The 19892-nt window shown below is 49.3% G+C and overlaps 1 protein-coding gene across 1 annotated transcript in view; it reads left to right on the forward strand.

Annotated features, from left to right (window-relative positions):
• ICE1 (interactor of little elongation complex ELL subunit 1) overlaps positions 1-11355 on the forward strand; it is a 57103-nt gene extending 45748 nt beyond the window's left edge. The window contains exons 16-19 of the mRNA XM_081825858.1: positions 1591-1781; positions 3703-3809; positions 9356-9454; positions 10287-11355. Coding sequence (XP_081681984.1) covers positions 1591-1781; positions 3703-3809; positions 9356-9454; positions 10287-10468 — 579 coding nt within the window. The 3' untranslated portion in view covers positions 10469-11355. The remainder of the gene's footprint in view (positions 1-1590; positions 1782-3702; positions 3810-9355; positions 9455-10286) is intronic.
• The last annotated feature ends 8537 nt before the right edge of the window (positions 11356-19892 follow it).

The following is a 19892-nucleotide window of genomic DNA, read 5'->3' on the forward strand; positions in this document are numbered from 1 at the left end:
CCTGGGTGGCTCAGTTGGTTAAGCGACTGCCTTCGGCTCAGGTCATGATCTCAGGGTCCTGGGATCGAGCCCCGCATCGGGCTCCCTGCTCGGCGGGAAGCCTGCTTCTCCCTCTCCCACTCCCCCTGCTTGTGTTCCCTCTCTCACTGTCTCTCTCTCTGTCAAATAAATAAATAAAATCTTTAAAAAAAAAAAAAATTTTTCAAATAATTCCAGCCTTTTGCAAGTATAAGATTGAAAGCATTCTGTTTATTTTTATTTTTTTAAGAGATTTTACTTATTTATTTGACAGACACACAGCGAGAGAGGGAATACAAGCGGGAGGAGTGGGAGAGGGAGAAGCAGGCTTCCCACAGAGCAGGGAGCCAGATGCGGGGCTCGATCCCAGGACCCTGGGACCATGACCTGAGCCGAAGGCAGACGCTTAACAACTGAGCCACCCAGGCGCCCCTCTTCCTGTTTATTTTTAATTTGTTGAATTACATATTTTTTTTATGTAGACTCCACGCCTATTGTGGAGCCCAACGCAGGGCTCGAACTCATGACTCTGAGATCAAGACCTGAACTGAGATCAAGAGTCGGGCACTTAACCGACTGAGCCATCCAAGGGCCCGTCTATTTAGTTTTTGTTTTTATTAACAAAACCCAATAAAAAAATAGCACAAGTAAGAAAAAATTATAAATCCACTGGAGGTATTTGTCCAAGAGAAGTTAAATTAATGTCCACACAGAGCTGTGTTACATGCATGTTCATAGCAGCAGCATCATGGGTAGCCTAAGGCTGCATAGCCCAGATGTCTGTCAGGAGGTGAGTGGATAAGCAGACCGGTCCATCATGTAAAAGGGTAACATTCACCGACGGGAAGGAGTGTTAAGACTACCAGTATGGGCATCATCAAACGTGCGATTGTGTGAAAGATGCCAGATAAGGAGTATGGTGTTGGCTGATTCGATTTTATGGAGTTCTGTAAAAAGACTGGTATTTAGGGTCAGAAGAATGATAGAAATTGAAGAGCTTTTTCAGTGTTTAAAAAATATTATAACTTTCTCTGATTTGAGGTAATAAAAATTTGCATTTCTATCTGGATTGCAGCTAATCTCCTTTCTACCTGACTAGATTCTGTATCCTGCCTGGAGCTTTCTTTTTTTTTTTTAAAGATTTTATTTATTTATTTTAGAGAGCACACAAGTGTGTAAGCATGTGCACCCTGGGGGAGGGGGGCGGGGCAGGGCCAGAGGGAGAGTCTCAAGCGTGGAGCCCCCAGTCTTGACCTCAGGACCCTGAGATCATGACCAGAGCTGAAACCAAGAATTGGATGCTAAACCAACTGAGCCACCCAGGCGCCCCCTGCCTGGAGCTTTTTTATCTGACCTGCCAACCTCTATGCTTATAATCATCTTAGGACAAGTATTATGAGTAAGATAAACATAGTTCCTTATTTAAATACAACTTTCGGAAAGTGTCTTTTAAAATTAAATGATTATTCATTTGGTGCTTGTTACAGTCTATGAGATGACTAATGTAAGAAGTGTTCTATTTGAAACTCTAAATTTTATTTTATTTATTTTTTTCTTTTTTCATTTGCTTAGAATGCTCCTGTGGATGTGGGTTTCATGGTTTCTAAGCTGCTATTGACCATACAGTTGTGTCCAAAAACAGAATTTCAGTCCAGTGAAAAATTTGGTGAAGACTTAAGTGACAACACTTGGGAGTACATATTTGCCATTGATCTGCTCTGCTGCCATCAAAAATGGATTTGGACACATGATAACATTATAAGGTACAAGGCTGTTTGGCTAACTGAAAGTTGGGTTCTTGAATTGGAAGGTAGGCTGTCGAATGGTTGCTGAATTGTGGTTTGAAGAGTTTTTGCTCTTGAAGGTTGCTGAAACATTTAAAAGTGACGTTCTGATTTGGTAAGAGTTGGTAAAACTCCCATTAAAAGACTTGTATTATTGTCACATCCCCTTGCTTTATGTTTTGTGGTGGCTGTGACTTCATTATATTCTGTTAACTAGTGTCTCTCTCCCAAGGAGCAGTGACCCTCATGAAGGAGGGGTTTGGGTTCACTGGCATGTCCCCAGCTCATACAGCAGTGCCCACAAAGGGAGCCATCCACGGCTAGTGTAGGAGGAAGTGTCATGATTGGATCTTAACGTTCAGATGCTCTGGAAAACCCATGTGAACGGACACAGCAAGAACTCCACGTTAGCAGCTCTTCTCACCTGGGTTTCAGGAGGGAACTATGTCTCGGGCATCTGTTTTATATAATGAATCCACTTTTCTCTGTGCATGGAGAATTCTGGCACTAGCTATATACCATCTCTGGGAGAATGGGAGATGGGAGAACGTAGAAAATTGTCATTCAGCTGATTATTCTGTAGATCTTAATTTTCTTGGAAGCCTGATTGAGAAAGGCTGATTTAAAGGAGTTTATGACATTAAAAATTAGGATTCACAGAGGACTGATAGTCCGTATCCTGGAGATACTTGAATGTGTTCTGTGGAAAACTGTGCTCTCTTCTTCTCCTCCTTAACACTAGGAACAGATTTAAATGTCAAATGATAGGGAATCGAATTATGGTACTTCTATACAATGAGATACTGCCACAGTAAAATAATCGCTGTAAGTGGATGTTTAGGTAGTGACATGGGAGTAGCTCACGTGCTTTGCTGACTAAGGGAGCGACGGTGTGGTCGTCCAGGGCCGTCAGTGTAAATTTGTGAGTGCCTCCTGTGGGCCTTGTCTCCTGACTCCTCGGGGGAGCCCAGCAGGCGAGGTGACAGGTAAGCCCCCCAGAAGTGCTTCTGGGCACCCCCGCTGGGGGAGAGGACAGAGTGTTGAGCAGGATCTCTGCCTGAGCAGCGCCACACCCGGAGCCTGGGGCGCTGTGGTCCCGTCCACCGGGCTTATACGTACGTGCGCCTAGAGAAGCACAGGGAAAGAAAAGTCCCGAATTAGTTGAGTAATGTTATCTGAAAAGGTATTATTTGGGGTGCTTTTAATTTACCTTTTTCTTTTGCGTGTTGGCGTTTAACTTTTCTGATACTGTAAATACCGTGTAAGAAGTAATTATACTTTGGAAGGAAGAGAAAGCAAAGAGGAGCTGACACTGTTTCCAGTCAGTAGAGAGTTTCTAACGTGTGGTTTGAGTGTTGCCTCTGAGCTCCGTGCTCCTCTCGGAACATGGTAGAGGCTTCTAGAACATGTTTGTCTGGGAGGTCCCAAGTGAAAATCCAGTCTCCCGCCTCTTCCAGTTCTGTGACTTGGGGACATTGTCCAGAGTCCCACTTACAGCCTTGTAAAAAGGGTAAAAAAGGAATAAAGATGCAAGCATAGGTAGTTGTAGCCTTTTTTAAGCCAGTGTGGGCCCAAATATCGAAATAGTTGGAGGGTATATGAGCTTCCAGTGTCTGATCTTATTTTAACCTAGAAGGTTACATCTTCAGAAGACCTTCTTCTGGGGTGCCTGGCTGGCTTAGTCAGTAGAGCGTGTGACTCTTGATCTCAGGGTTATGAGTTCGAGCCCCACATTGGGCATTTAAAAATAAGAAAAGTCCCTCTTCTTTATCAGTTGTCTATTTCTTACGGGCCATTTTAAGTTAATATTTGAGTGATGGTGAGCATGCATGCTTTTCACGTCCGTGTACCTAAGTATACATATATATATGTATATATATATGCTATTGTTGTTTTCTAGTAAAGAGCTGTGGCCTGTAATGGATAAGTGGATAAAATACAGAAAAGGACACGCGAACATTGCATATACTCCTGATATTATTATAGCATCGATACTGAGGCTGATTGGTGAGTTGTCTGTTTTATGAAATGTTTTCTTGTTATTGATCACGTCTTGGTGGGAGAATAAAAGTGTGTTAATAGATGCCGACCAAAACCTCACCATAATGATGGCTTTTTACCACCACATATTAGATGCATTCTCACTTCCTTCTCCTCAGTCACATTCTTTCTTTATAAATTAATGTTTTCTCTGACTTTGTCAGAGATGAGGTCTTCGTGCAGTCCATTGTACGTGTGATCGAACGTGTGCTGCTCACTTCTTACTGTTTACATGCACACGTGCACACCAGCACACGGGATTGCGGTCAGTGACGCTCAGGTCTCGTTCGGTGTCTATAACCTGCTCTCTCTCCCTCATGCACCACGTTCTTCTCTGCTGGCCCAGGCAGGGTCGAGTCATGCAGCTCCGTAACTGGGGACTAGCTTTGTTTTCCTCCAGGCCCATATACAGAAATTAAAATCCTTGTTTAAACAGATTTTAAATGAGGCATAGATTCTCTTCCATCTTGGGTGCGCAGGACCTCAGTGGGTTTTTGGTTCTGCTCCCTGTCACCCCTACTTTTTTATTTTTTATTTTTACTTACTTTTTCCTCCTTGCCTCATCTCTGACAAGTCGCTCTCCAGGCCCTGCAGAGTTACCAGTGATGAGATCTATTAATTTTTGGAAGGCTCTTCTTACTTAGAGTGGACTTCTCCATCTGTAGTATGTAGCCCTTGCCCCTGGGGCACACCATCGAGGCTCATCTGATACCTGTGTTGTAGCCCCTCAGATCCTAGAACATATTCACCGTGACTTTTCAGTATCTTTGGCGTTTAATTGGTTAGAGCTTCGAGATAGTGCCACTGGAAATAAGGTTTGCAAATATTTAAGTGATCTGAGTAGTCGCATAAATAGGTCTGTCTGTGACATGTACATAATGGCTAGTTGTGTTACCATCTCAGTAAATAGATATTGCTGCCCTGTGCATCCTTCACATGCAAACCGAAGAACATGGTGCTAAGTAAATGTGTAAAATGGTCCAGGCTGCTCTCAAGGAAGAACCAGAAATACACCTGGAGTGAAGTTACCAAAAAGAGAGCATGTGGGCCAGGTGATTGCTGGAGAGGTTGCGGGAATCAGAAGAGATGCCTGCAAAGATAGCTCAGGGTGTGGAAGTGAATGAACTGCTCCCTGGGGGACTGTCTCAAAACACAGTCTGTGGCATCCTTTATTTCAGGGTGCCCTGGCCCGGAAGCAGTAAGGCCAGAGCAGGGCCAGGGGCAGCCTTCTCAGCGGTCTGCTCGCTCTGCTTTCAGTCGCATCTTCTCTCAGGGATTCAAGAAAAATGTTCATACCTGGAACTGACATTTTAAATTACAAAACTTACTTGAAAATTAAAAAATTGGGAGAGGGTGTTAAATCCATAAATAGATAATATCGACCTAGATGAAGTAGCTTTGGAATTTTGAAAAGAACATGATAAACTTTTTGAAGTCACACTTACAAAATATGGTGTGATTTTGGCTGTTGTTGTTTGCAGAGGCGTTTGGTTACATATGTGTTTGTCGTAGCAGGAGAGGAGCCGGGTGTGGGAGGGTGGAAGGCTGCACTTCTGGTGACTTGCGCACAGTCCCTGTGCGTCTGTGACAGAGGGTCAGCCTCATGGATGAATCTCCCCTACAGTTGGCTTTCAGGAGCCTTCCACATTTGGCAGGCCATCCAAATTGCCTGAGAAGCTTTTTAGAAAATGTATATGGATACTCACATAATTAAAAGTCATATGTAGTAAGTTATATATTATGGGAAAAATTGACAATACATAGTTCACAGTATTGTCGGGTAGAATGCTAATACATATATTGAATGTGATCCAAAGGGTGGATAAGTAGGAGGTGGTGATGTTCAGAGCAGCAGAGCCAGGCCTGGAAAGCCGTCCTCAGATCTGCAGACAGGAGAGGGCCGCTGGGACTGCCAGGCTGGCCACGGTGTCGTGGGCTGGTGCCGGCCCTTGGTGGCGCAGCTTTGCCTGCTCTGGCTGTCTGGCCACTGAAGCGATATTGCTGGTTGGTGGGGCAGGGTGTGGGTGGGCGGCCGAGGGTGGGGAGCAGAGACAGGTGAGACCTGCTGGCAGAGTGCTGAGGAGTCCTGTCAGGGTTGGGTGTGCATGGACCCTTCTGCACACCTTTCAGGCTTGGAGTTCGAACTGTTTCTAAGAAGAAACTCCATTAGAGAACCTTCTTGTAGTTTTCGAAGCTGACACTCACTGAAGAATTTAGCAAGTAATTAAATTGCTAGGCCGTGATTTAATAATAATGACCGAAATCACTAATCATTCATAAAATAAAGGAGTTGTGTTTATTCTTATTCCCAGATTTGCTAAACCCTAACTGGATTTTCACTTCATGGGAAATAAAAGACGCTTTCTGTCAGAGCAGTTCGGTGTTGTCTGATGTTGGATATTGCTGTTAGCAGATGTGGGATTATTAGATGAGGGTCTAACATCTTCAACAATGATGTGTTAGAGCATTCTGTAGAGTGTTTGCATTGCTCTAGATTCAGGGGCCCATGGAGAAGTGGTAGAACCCGCTTCAGTCTGCTCGTCTCAGGGCAGACATGAGGCTTGGAAGGGAGACCGAAGTGTGCATGCTGCTGGATTGAGTTGAGTGCAGAGCTATGTGGTACCTTTTTTGCCCCCAAAGAGCTTATTAACCCCCCGTAGCCCATCTGGTATTGACTGGAGCCTAGAAGCTAGGAGAACACTGTTTCCTACAGCAGGTTTTTGTGGGGCCGGCTGAAGTAACCATTGTCGATTTGTACCCAGTCTCTTGCCAGGCCTGCGCCCTTTTCTTTGAAATTATCTCAGCTCGCTTTTCCCATGGCACTTCTGCACCTGCAATCTCGAATGAAAACCATGGGTGGCTACCCAGGTGCCTTCCCGGCAGGCCCCCAGCTGCCCTCCTCACGCTTCCCTGAGTGCTGGGCAGTGCTGTTTTTGACATGGAGGATTAAGTCCACGTTTCTTACTTGTTGTATTTTAATGTGGCTGAGCCACCCTGGACTCACATTCCTTCTGTAGGAGGACTTTTCTTCCCATGTACTCAGCAAGTTTGTCCATCATCTTTGTCATCATATATGTAAGTTTTTTCCTCTAAGCCACCTACCTCTGAGTCATGATTTCCTCTTATTGTACCCCTGATAGCTCCATTAATTTAGATCACTTATAAAATCCAACAATTCATTAAGCATTTTTAATTGAAAGAACAGAAGCCATTGTAATAGGGTTCTGTATTATCTGAGAATGCACTCATATCCCAGGGCTGGATGAGCCCACGTCTGTGTTTGGCACACATCCCTTCTCCATCTCTACTGTCAGTTATGTTTTGAACGCCCCTGGTAGATTGTCTTGGAGGACAGATCTGATCTCATACAGTTACCAGTTTGATCTAACTGGAAGCAGATAATTGAGTGATCAGTAAGTGAAATTCCTGATTCCTGAAGTATAATGCCTTTCAACTTCACTGAAAGATTTCCCTGAAATTATCCAGATGTTTATAGTTTCGTCCTGAGTTTGAAATTTTCCAGGCGTGCATCCATCAGCAGGAATTTACTGAGTGTCTGCTCTCTATCACAGCATTCAGGGTGCATGTAACCTGCCCTAAGTTGTTTTCTCCCAGGGATACTAAGTAATAAAGGTCTCTCTAGTGTCCTGGGCCTCAGTTTCTCCATATTCAAGATGGAGATGAAGCTGAGGGCCTGGGTTCACATACAAACCTGAGAATGTGTGTAGTGGGCCCAGAACAGTGAGATTGCAGGGTCCTGTCGTTAGAACCCAGGAGAAGGACATGGATAAGAGCGCATCCAGTTGTGTCCCAGAGTTCTCTCCCCATGAGAGAGGAGGGGCAAAGAGCATGCGGCCTCGTCCTGAGGGAGGGAATGGGGCCTCTGCTTCAAAGCAAGCTCGAGTCCCCGGACCCTTGGAATAAAGGAAGGACCAGGTGAGTAGGGGCTAGCTGTGTGGCCTCATCTTGCTTGCTTTAGCCACCCCCCCCCCCACCCAGTGAGAACCCCCAGAGCTTCTGTCACTTCAGGTCCTTTCTACCAGGTGTTAAAATGTTCAAAATTGAAAATAACATTTAGCTATTCGTTTAATGTTGATAATAAACCAGTGTTAACATAAAGGACGTTCTCCATGAACAGTATTTCCCCAACAACAACAGTGAGGAGAACGGCCCTTTATCTTGTCGCAGACCTCTTTACTGTCTGGATTCATGGACCTATCTGCTCTGCACTCAGGCTCTTGCAGTACATTGTTTTGGTTGAAGTGTATGAAGAAAATCCAGTTTTGTATGGAGCTGATAAAAGGAGAGGAGTATTTTAATAGCCTTTTCAGATCATTGTGGATATTCTTCTTTGACACTGCATTGACCTACCACAAGGGGTAACTCCCTGAAGGCTGGATGCAGTGTGAAGTCTGAACCCTTCCCGGGGAGCCTTCCTGCCGTGCTGCCCAGGGCTCTCGCACCTGCATGGAGAAGGCCTTTTGCCCAGTCACGATTCTGTGACCCGCTCTGCTCACTTGGAAAATATTGATTTGCATAGATCTTCCAAATGTCAACAATATCGAGAAAACAAGCATTAATATCATCCCTGATCTCATCAGAGAGGTCTTCAGTTTTTGAAGCTGTCAAGCTCTGGATGGCTGTTGGAAGTTTTTCCAAAATTTTAGTTTTGCTTAAGAGCTCACATTTTATCTTTGACAACATTGATAAATTTCCTTGCAGTGACAGGTTCACTTTATTCAGTTTTGAGAAAATGTCTCGGTCTGAATAGCTTGAGTTAGTCATTCTTTCAGGGGAACGTGGGGGTTGAATGGAGAGGTGCCCAGTTCCCCTCCTAGGTCAAGCAGCTCCACCATGTGCATGTCCGCTTTTTGTGCCGGGAGCACCTGGTGCTCAGGAGTGACCGCCTGCCGCAGCCGCCCTGGTTGGTGCCAAGGTCACGGTCGTCCCAGGCCCTGGCTTTGCTGCCATCCGTCTGGTCTCAGCCCTGGGAAGAAGGCAGGTCACTCCTGAGTGACAGCTGTGTTGTCGTGAAGATCATTTTGACCCTGAGGACTCGGGGGGTCTGCGGACCACACTTGAGAGCCGCCGTGCTGCGCAGCTGGGTCAGCATGGCCAAGTGTTGGACCGCAGCCGGGCCTGCTGGGCAGCGCGTGGGGGGTCCTGGAACCTCGCAGAAGTCCGCCGTCCACAGCGAGCCTGCTGCAGCCGGGCTTTCGCCTGAATTCCACTCCTTATGATGCCTTCACCGAGGAAGCTGTGTGCCGTGTCCTGAGTGTGAGAGTGGGGGTGATTGGTGGTCTCAGTCCCCACCACCCCCGCCCCCAGTAAGACACACGGTGCTCTGTGGCTCCCGGCTCCTCACCCTTTATCTGCTTTCATGTAGGAAACACGTACCTGTTTGAACTTAACGTAAATAGTGATGCAGGAAAGAGAACAGAAATGTTAAAGTCTCAGGAAAAGTGAACGTTTCACTGAAGGCTGTTGGCACTTTGGTTTACTGTGTCCTCCAGGTCGTTTAGGCCAGCTGGGCTTGAAGGAAGGCTTCCCGTCCGCCGTGAAGAATATCAGCTCCGTCATTGGTATGTTCATCCAGCATGCGCAGGACGAAGGTAAGACCTCTGTTCACAGAAAGGAGTTTTGAGTCCCTCGCATTCCTCCCCTTAAGCCCTCTGAGTGGTGGCTGCGCGCGGTGCCCTGTGCCCCCTCCCCGCCGCGCCCTCGGGTCGGGGGAGGAACTGGCAAAGCTGCGGCGCGCCTTGGTTCTCAGCACGCACACTGAGCGCCTGTGGGTTTTCTGGCGTGTGGTTTGAATTACAATTTAACCAGAATTCGGCCGAACTAAGTGTTACTTGCATACCTTGTAAATAACCTCTGCTAAGTGGGAGGGCTCCCCTAGCAGAGTCTCCGGCTGGCCGTGACCCGCCGGCCCTGGCGGCCGCCCTGCTTGGCTCGGCGGTGTGCTGCGGCGGTGGGTGTGACGTTGGGCTCCAGCTCGTGCCAGGTCTGCGTGCTTCCTGTTCGGGGCCCGTGTATGCGCACCTCCAGTGGGTGGCCAGTGCAGTCACTTCTTGGACCAATGCTCTGGGATCCACATCTTATCGAAACTTACATTGTGGAGCGTGCTGCTTCCAGAGCTGCTTTGGGAAGCTTGGCGTCGGGCACGCGAGGCCCGGAGCTCCGCAGCGCGTGTTCTGGGCTGACTGTGCCAGTGTTCGGGGGCCCGGCCGGCTCCCGGGCCTGCACACAGCTCCTCTGCGCTTCTGTTTCTTCCCAGCTGCAGAGGCGTGCTTAGTTCGTGTTTTTCATTACGGGGTTTTCTGTTTTTCATTGCCGGCAGAGAGGGTGTCCTGTGTGTGAGTAGTAATTCAGTGGAGGACAACACGAGCGTTCTGAATAACAAGCCTTTTCTTGTGTAATGCCTGATACGAAGTTCCCTTGCAGATATCCCGTGGGGCATCCAGCTGGCCGCCGTGTACGCGCTCTGTGATTTGAGTCCCAGCAATCCAGCGGAAATATCCAAGATCCTGGAGGCCTGGCGCCAAGAAACCGCGCACAGCGTGCCTTCCGCGGTGCTCAGCTGCCTGGAGGAGGTCAGCTCGCTGTGCGCGGAGGAGGTCGGCTAAGCTGCCCCGCGCCGCTGCGTCTAGAGAAGTGCCTTTACATATCTCAAGTATGAATAGATGAGTCAGCTTGGCGGAGCACAAACTGAGTTTCAAAAGGAAAGCCGGAGAAGAGAGAGAATGCCCAGAGGCTCTGGTCACCGTGGCGAGGAGACAGAAGCCAGCCATGGCAGGGCTGCCTTTCCCCAAACCGCATACATTTCACTTAAGGCTGTTGTGATTCCATGACATGTGGGTTGTATTATTGTGTCTTGGTCAAACAACAAAAACTTGAACTTAGCCCTTTTTTGCTGCAGAAAGTGTCCTTTTAGTCGCTTTTTAAAATTGAGTGGCATTTTATAATGAATTTAATATAAAAGCATTGATTTGGTTCCTGAGCTAATTTTGGACTTTGCGCTGAAATGATCGACTAGGGAAAAATAAATCGGCTAAGAAAGAGCTAGAAGACTCTTCCACTGTCTTAGCTGGAAATGGGCTACAAAATTGTTTCTCAAGGTAGAGTGCGCAACTGGTCAGAGGAGGAGAACCTGGGAGAGCCTTAGAGACCCGCTCTAGTGCATCTTCTTCCTGTCTCTGCAGGTCCTTAAAACTGTCACTGTATCAGGACAAGGAGGGCTGAAGAGTAGAAGTTCACTTGCAGGGTTTCTGTCAGCGACGTGTATATAGACGATTCAGAGACGCGTGCAGGCAGGTCTCTGTGCGTGCCGTGTATATATGGACCGTGCTATAATGTGTTTCACATTTGATGATATTCCACTTTCGGAATTTTAGTATTTGTACATAGAAAATGGGTTTAATAACTCACCGTGGTTCTGATTTGTCATATATTCATCATTTCTTAAAACTCTTGTATGTGTTTTTTATAATAAAAAATAAAAGTAAGCCATGCACACGATTGTTCTGATCAGTGAAGAGTGACACTGGGTATTACATCTACTCTTACCAAAGATGGAAAATTCTCCACTCTAACCAAAGATAAAATGGCCATCCCAAATGATAGAAATATGCTACATTGCCATTGTCCGGCAGGTTTCTCCAAGATGCTCTTAGCGACATTGGACACCATATAATTACGTACTGATTAGCCCTCATGATTGGATTTGTTTACTTACAAATATTGCTGCCCTTTAAAAAATTATATCTGATGACTATTTTGTTACTCCTGCCTCGTATTTTTAAAGTAATTATAACAGACATAATTGGGATTTATAAATAACTCTGCATTGCCCTTTGGAAGCTTTTTGTTGGCGTGTTGTTCTTTCTACCAGTGTTTGCTGAGCATGTGCTCCTGCTAGGTGCCTCAACGGAAGGAGCTAGAGAGCAGACAGCAAGGGCCCAGTTGGCAAAGACCTGTGCCCTGCTGGGAGAGAAAACCCGAACCACCCCCCCAGTGAAGAAGCAGTCAGAAATTGTAGTAAGTGCAGTGAAGTAAGCGTGGAGGCCCACACTGGAGGAGCAGGGGCGACTCCTGTCTTTCTGTGTATTGGTCAAGGAGGGTCCCTCGGAGGAGGTCGCAGGTGAGCTAGGGTCTAGGAGGAGGGAGCCAGCCCGGAGACGAGACAGGTGACTGGCTCTGGGAGGGAAGAGCCCACTGTGTGCAGGAAGGAGGCTGGCGCAGCCTGGACAAGCGGTTGAAGGGGGCTAGTGTTGTTTGTTCAGTCACACAGGTAACTGCCGTCACTGGGACCTGGGCAGCCCCAGGCTCGTCCGTGCTTGGACGGAGGTTTGAGCAGAGGCGTCCTATGCGATCACATTGCACTTTAGCTGTTCTGGGGCCAGAGGATGGGAGGAGGGCAAGAGTGGAAGCCGAGACCACTCAGGAAGTCTGGGGAGAGCACAGAGTGGTGGCAGTACAGAAGAGCAAGGGTACATGGGGTTCAGATGTATCTTGAAGGTAGGATCACTCCTAAATTCACGCACTGGAGGAGAGGGACCGGTAGGAATCGAGGTTCCCAGGTTACTGAGTTGGGCACCTGGGTTTGGGGACAGGTGCACAGGTTTGGTGGTTGGAGTCACAAATCTTAAGTGTGTGTTTGGGATGCGGGAACCGAGAGACCTGCAAATGGGGGTGGCAGCCTTTACAGGCAAAAGTGTGGAGGTAGACTAGATGGGGCAGAAGTTGGGGAGTTGACATTGTGGGGAGGCTGTTCAGAGCGGGGGCTGTGTGTGTGCACATGCTCAAGCGGTCACGAGGGAGACGACCTTGCCTACTTGAAGTTGCTTGGCTGGTGGCGGTGGTGTGGCCCCCCGGCAGCTGTCTCCTGGCCATGGCTAAGAAGGCGGGGGGGCAGACAGGTGGCCGTCTGTGCTGGAGCCGCAAGGTCAGACAAGGTGATGGTTGCATTTCACCTCCGGTGGGTGGCGGTGACCTTGGGGAGCATTTCCCAAAGGTAAGGGCGTTAAGGCAAAAATGAGGTTTGCAGTTGGGCTTGTGGGGGATTTGCCTGGTAAATGGGTTGGTCATAGGCTTCGAAACCGTTTTTTAACCTCGGTAGGTTTATGTGTTTTTTAATAGGCAGAGGATAGGTAGCAGCGGGGCTTTTCTGCTGGTTGCTGTACTCTGGCCACCAGGTGCGTGGAGTTCACCTGTCGGCATCCCTTTGGTGGTGTGGCTTGTTGAGGAACACACCTGGCCTCCCCTGGACTGCTCTGGCACCCTCGGGGGGTGAAGCAGTTTTAAGCTGTTGTTAGATTGAATTTCTGGCACCCAAGCAGAACACGGCTGTGGGTTGTATCATTTAAAGCAAATGAGTAAACAGCCAAGTGAATGAACATTTGACCCTGGAGTTGAGTGGGATACCTTAGACTAGCGCTGGGCCCTGTGCACCCAGGAAGCACACAGTTTCTGGGTGGCCCGAGCTGGGTCCCGCACAGCTCTCTAAGCAGCCCATGCAGGCCCGGCGTCCTGCTCTGGTGACGCTCGTGGGAGGCCAGATGCTCCGGGCTGGGCTGCTGGGTGCTAAGGGTGGGGGAGCCCGAGGAGCTGTCCCTGGGACAGTGGCGTGAGCAGGGGCAGTGAGCTGTGTGGCCCGTGATCTCGGCTCACGTCTGAGCCCTGTCCCCATGGACTCGCCTGTGGGGGTCCCAGCCTTTCATCCCAAGCACAAAACCCACTGGCCTGTGAGATACTTCAGGCTGTCATTTCCCACCCTGACAGCACTGGGTCACTGCTCACTTTGTTTCTTAAGACAGGATGTGACAGTGTAACTCACAATTTGAATTTCTGGGAGCCTGGCTTTTGAACTTGGGAATGGAAAGAGTTGCACCATGGCCATTAGGGGGCGCTGCAGCCTCACCGATGGCCGGCATGGCCTGGGCCACGGAGGACTCCTCAGCTGGGCTGTGGCAGAAGGCATGGCCACGCTGTCTGCGCCTGCCACCCAGCGAGACCTACTTCTGTTCACATGTTGGGCTTGAGTGGAGTGCGTTTCCGTGCCTGGGCCCATTCTCCCCGGCAGTGGACGGGAGGGATGCGTGGAAGGGGTAACATGTAAGATCCGTGGAATTGGAGAGCTCCCCCCACCGACCAACTACAAATGCACAGATTTTGCCTGTTGGTTGGGTTCTTTCCTGGATATTTTTTAGTGATCCTAGAGCAGAATGAACAAATGAGGCGGCCAGGTGGGTTGGTGGTGGCGCTGCTGGGCGGGAAGGCTCTGAGCGCTCGTCTGGTCAGCCAGGCGTGTGAACTGCAGTGACGTCCGCCCGCGCATGGAGCGTGCCCAGTTACCCCAGAGAACATTCCTAGTGTGTCCTCTCGCGTAGAACCGTCTTGTCAGCAGCCTGTGGTGTGCAGAGAGCCCAGAAGTGTACGTCTAACCAGCCTGCCTCATGAAGACCGAAGATGCCACCAAGGGTTCAGTGTGGAATGTTCTGGATGCCTCGGGGAAGGGCTTCAAAAGGAAGACAGCCACTGCCTTAAAGACCTTCCTCCTCTTCGTCCTTCCATCCGCCTGCTACTTTCTCAGAGAAATTCAGTGCATTGTTGTGGAACACAGACCTGTTCCTGCCTCGAGAATAACGAGGACCTGCCTGCATGGCACGACATTCCCGTCTTCATGTGCCGGGGTCATTTTTGTGAATTTCAGAGCGGTCCCTGTGCGGAGCCAGCGTGTTTAGGGCGATCAAGTAGCTCAGTGTGGGCAGCGACGGATCTGTGAGTGACACACCAACAGGAGGTGGTGCGCTCCAGTTGTGGGAGAGCGACGGTGTCTGCGTCTTATGGAGGACTTCGGGGTTTCGGAACAATGCTGGGACCAGGGCTCCCTGGCACACACACCCCAGCGTGCCCAGCATCCACGCTCGGAGCCTGGCCTCCCCCGGGGGGGCCTCTGACTCTGCTGCTGGGGAAGCTGGTGCTGCCCAGCCCGGCCAGGGGCTCTGTGCCCAGGGAGGGGCGGGGGGGTGCCTGGCGGGCTGATCCGGACCCCTGGTTCTCGGAGGACATGGCCTCACCCCACACCCACTGAGTGCCGAAGTGGGGCTGTCTGCGGTTGTGTGGACCGATCCTCTGGGCCAGGTGCACACCCCCAGCAGTGGGGGAGCCCCTGAGAGCTGCCTCTGCCCTCCAAGCCGCTCTCGGCTGAGCCCTCCTTGTCCCCTCCTCATTCGTTTTGGGGAAAACGGGAGAGGAAGAGGAGGGGAGCCTATTACCCTCCTCCCGCCGTCGAGAACTGTCGTTCTTTGTTTTAAATTGTTCGCGTAGTCTTTAAGGGTGTTAATTTTTTTCTTAACAAATAGTCATTAATTGCTGCTCCAGGATAATCTCACCCTAAATCACGAGTGTACAACTGACGAAAGAGGAGGAAAGCGAGGGGTCGAATGTGTAAACCCTGAGCCCAGTGCGCCTTTCGCGTTCATGGAAGCTGCCCCACTCGATTGTCATGTTTCTATGTGTAAATATGTATTATTATATACCCACTTTTAATAGTTTACATTGTGATCCAGTGTACTTTATTTAATTTTCCATGTTGATTTTGTACTGTATGCATGTCGTAAATTAAAAAGGAAAGCAGGTCACACACTGGCCTGTCAGTCTCCCTCTGGCCCTGTTCCTCCTGCCCTGCTTTTTGGGCCGACAGCTCCATGACCGGGCTCCTGGGCTTCCTGCCACATCCACAGGCGGGTGTCCTGAGGCCAACATCAGGGGCCACATACCCTTCTCACCGCTGTCTGCCACGGACCCCAGAGGTCACCGACAGCTGAGCTGCAGACTCTCCTGCCGGTGGGGAGCTGGGTCCTCTGGGGTCGCTGTCCCTTTGGTGGAGGGCATGGGGATGGGAGAGCCTGGGGTGACCAAAAGAGCTGAATCATGTTGAGCCGTTCGAAGTGTGCACCCTCGGAAGCTGAAAGTGCCGGAGAGTCAGGTCTGGAGGGCTGTTCCTTTGCTCCAGCCTCGGGATTCTGGGTGCAGGGGCTCCCACTGGGGCTTTTGCTCCCCCTGAAGAGCAGGGAGTGCTGCGGAGCCCACTAGCCAGAGGGGAGGGCAGATGGGCAGGGGCGTGTGGGGGCTCTGAACCCAGCTTTCACCCAGACGCTCGTATACCTGAACCCCTAACTCAGGTGGATGACTGTTCTATGATTCCCTGATGTCCAGGCCAACACCAGTCAGGTTCTTACAAACGACCTTAATAAATAGTTAGCAAACCCCCAAATGAAGGAACCATTCTGACTTCTGAGGAATCCTATTTACGGTGTTGTGACAATCCTCTAAAAATAAACACCTAGTAATGTTTTGGGGGTTGGAGTGTAGAGGCAATAAATGTGTTGTATAATGAGTTAGCCAAGTCAGCGTCTGTTTACACCTGCTTTGTTCCAGGCCACCTCGATCGTGGGAACTAATGGAAGGGGACAAGAGGTTAGCGAACCATTGACAGTATGGCCAAAACCGCACATGCCAGGCACTCTGCCCTGTCAGCGCACCTCTCCCACGTGTCCCCTGGGCGCCGGGAACATCCTCTCGCACGCAGTCGGGAAAGCCCGCCTCGACATGCCCATCAGTCACTAGCAGATATAATCCGGGACTCGTTTTCTTTTAATCAAAAACAGTCCTGTTTGCAAATGTTTGGACAACCCAAATCTGACCTGCAGAAACTTCCTTCATAGGAAGACTTGGTTAAGTGCTGAGTGCGCTAATGCAGGCAGAAAGGTCTCCGGACCTGTATCTCTCTAGTTTTTCAACAGTGCTTCTCCTTTGTGGAAAAAAATAAGTTTGTGCAGAAACACTGTGGAGTCTTAAAAAAAAAAAAAAAAAAGAGGCATTTAGCATTTAACATAAGAAAGGGTTTCTTCTGTTCCTGGAGCCCCTGCCAGCCCCGTACCTGCCCTGGGCAGAGGAAGCTCTGTGCTGCAGAGCAGGGGGCACCCCTATCAATAATTCAGAGGTTCTCATGATTTCGTCTGGAGCATTTGCTTTTACATCACCCCAGGGATATGGGGGAGAAGAGGAAAGAGACACCGACCCAGGGGAAGGACCTGCCTATTGTAAGGTGTTTACTGATTCCGGAGCCTCGTGAGTGTGGAAACATCTAGAAAAGCAGAGTTGGGGTCCGTTGTGGTGGCAGCAAGTGCTCAAGAGTCCTGTCTCTTCTGGAGAAATCCAGGGAGAGACCAACTGAGAAAACCAGACAGGACTCTGGCCCCCACCTTCAAATGCAAAAGAAGTGCTTGATAAAATGGGAGGAGTCCCTTTGCAGGGCAGTCTCCAACCTGAGACCCCGGGGATAGTCCCTGGGGAGCCCCCCTTGCGGTGGAAGGAGGGGTGTGACTCAGTCCCAGGAGCTGTGCGGACAGCCTCCCCTCCTCCTCTACACCGGAGCGCCAACCTTTGCAGATTGGAAATCTGTTTGTTACCTTGGCTCTGGAGCGGAAAACAGTTTTAAAAGCGCTCACTCCTGACCTTTCCGAATTTGTATTTTTAAGGAGACTGAAACCCGGCTCTTAACATGGTGGCGATCCTCCAGAATAACCATTTCATGTGTCTTTCCGTTCATAAAGCCTATTTCTTTAGTGATGAGGAAATTAGTGTCCTGGATTCTGATGCAATTTTGAAATCTATAACTTTAATTTCTAAATAGAAACACTGACATTGGAAAAAACAAAGTAAGACAAATAGAACTCAAGGAAATGTCAGTTCATGTGGCTTTATTTCTGGCTTTCTTCAGCTGCCCACCCCCATTTTCTCAGTGCACTTAAGCAAAGGGAGAGGTTATGGAGCACGGTTTGTTTTTACACCTGGCCCTTTACCTGGCAATTCCTTTTCTCTCAAACTCCACAATGTGGCCAGGTGGGGAGAAAGGAGAGGGGGAAGAAAAGTCTTAAGAGTAAGAAGACCCTTGTGCCCAGGATTTAAAAACAATCTGGTGCAGGCAGCGTCTGTGGGGAGCGCCGCGCCCGGCCTGCCCGGGAGGAGGCGCGCTGCACCTGGCCAGCAGCCTGCAGGGCCGCTCACGCCGGCCCAGCCGCGGGATCCCAGGTTCTGAAGAGCATAGACACAAAAGGACCTCACGCATATTGCAGGTGAACCTAGACGTGACCCTGGGGTGGGTTCCGGGGACGACCTACCGCGGAAGCACAGACTGCAGGAGCTGGGGGTGGCAGAGCTCCTGGAGGGCCCGGGAAGGGGCTTCAAGCAAGGGGCTTTGCCCTCCCCCCTTCCCTGTTAACCCAATCCCAAGGTGGCTTCCCTGGAGCCCCTGGGCTGGAAGCAGGGCCAGGCATGTGTGTTGTTGCTAAGGTGGGGGGGGTGGGGGTTGAAGGGGGCAGTGTCTATATTCTTTGGTGACTTCCTGAGGCTCCTGGCGTCCCTGGGACTGGTCTTCTGTCTTGGTGCAGCCCTGACTGATGTACACCGTAAATCACATCTTTCTAAGAGTCACCCAAGAAATTTTGGTGGGGCTTAAAACTTTGTTCTATAGAAAACACAGTGTCCCTGAAAAATACCCATTCAGATCTTGAGAATTTGAGCTCAGGAGACACTGCTTTTCATTAGCACAGCCCGCTAATACTCTAATAGCATTCTGCCAGGATCCTGGTGGCTTGGTCCTGGGCAGCTAATAATCTTTCACCGTTGGAACGGAATTATTTTGATTACTTTCTTTTGCCTTTACTGTTTTCTTGTTGATTCTGATTTTTTGGGGGGGTGGGGTGGGAAACTTGCTTTAAATGTTCAAGTCTATACCCAAATATCACAATATTCTTTGTTAACTATTGAAGTAATGAAGTGCCCCTAATTTCATTTGATTAAATTTTAAGGTTTTTGCCTGGCAGAGAGTTTTTCGAGGCAGACTACTTTTATTAAAACAGAGGACTATGATATATCTCTGTCCTCCTGAGAGGCTGCTTGAACCTCAGCCACAGCCATCGGCGTAGCTGCTCCCAGAGCTGGGGGGCAGCAAGCCATGGCCTCTACATCAGTGACGATGTGGGCTGGTCAGGAGCACTAGGCAGAGTTACAGACACTTGTTGCTGGTTCGTGAAGCGTCCGTGGCCATGGATGAGATGTTTCCTGCATCCCAGATGCTGGGTGTCCCCGGGTCGGGTGAACGAAGGCATGACAGAAGATGTCAGAAAGGTCAGGCTTGGTTTACAGCCATTCCCGTCGTCTCTTGATGTCTCCTGGAAGAAGGGAGATGCAGATGCGCCCTGGCTGGCAGAGCAGGACGGGCAGATGAACGTCAGCCCCCTGCCCCCAGACCTGCCACGGGGCGGCAGAGACTGTGGCTCAGTCTAGAACCTGCTCTTTCTAATGCCCGGGCCACTGTCTGCCCCCAGCGTGTGTCCACACCTGAGGTGTTTCTTCTCCGCAGAAAGGGAAAAGCAGTGTTTATTAAGAATTCCAAGATCGCTTCCACTGTTAACCTGGGCTGGTTCACAGCATGTCCGTGTAGTTCCAAACCTGATTACGTACTTCCCTTTACTGAGCTTGCACAGACTTACTCCACCTTTCACTCCGAAAAATCTCTAAGAACAGTTAACACCAGACAATTTCTAGTCATCATTTAGAAGTATATATTTCTGCCCAATGATTAATTTAAAATTAGAAATGATAGTTATGTTTTTTAAAAATCATAAGGGTTTGTTTGAAATTTAATTTGACTAAAAGTAAGTTTGTGGTAATGATACACTTTTAAACTTAGTAACATCTGTATTCACTTCAACATTTACAGCTGCCAAAATAAAGACCGATACAAAAGTCACTTTAACCCAATGTTTTTAAAGTCCAAACTGGCCAGTGGCCTAAGAAGAAGCAGGATTTCCCCTTCAGAAACTCTGCAAGGTGGGCATCCAGATGAGGGCTTGGCTACCTTATCTGAGAAGTACACACGACTGCCCTGCTCTTACCCAGATCCTGAAGGTGCTTTAAAACTGTGGCGCCTGGGGCACCCGGGCAGCTCAGTCAGCGAAGCGTGCGACTCTTGGTTTCAGC

The sequence above is a fragment of the Leptonychotes weddellii genome, chromosome 7 (genome assembly GCF_054177405.1).
Source record: "Leptonychotes weddellii isolate Sample4059 chromosome 7, ASM5417740v2, whole genome shotgun sequence".
In the NCBI taxonomy this organism is placed as follows: Eukaryota; Metazoa; Chordata; class Mammalia; order Carnivora; family Phocidae; genus Leptonychotes; species Leptonychotes weddellii.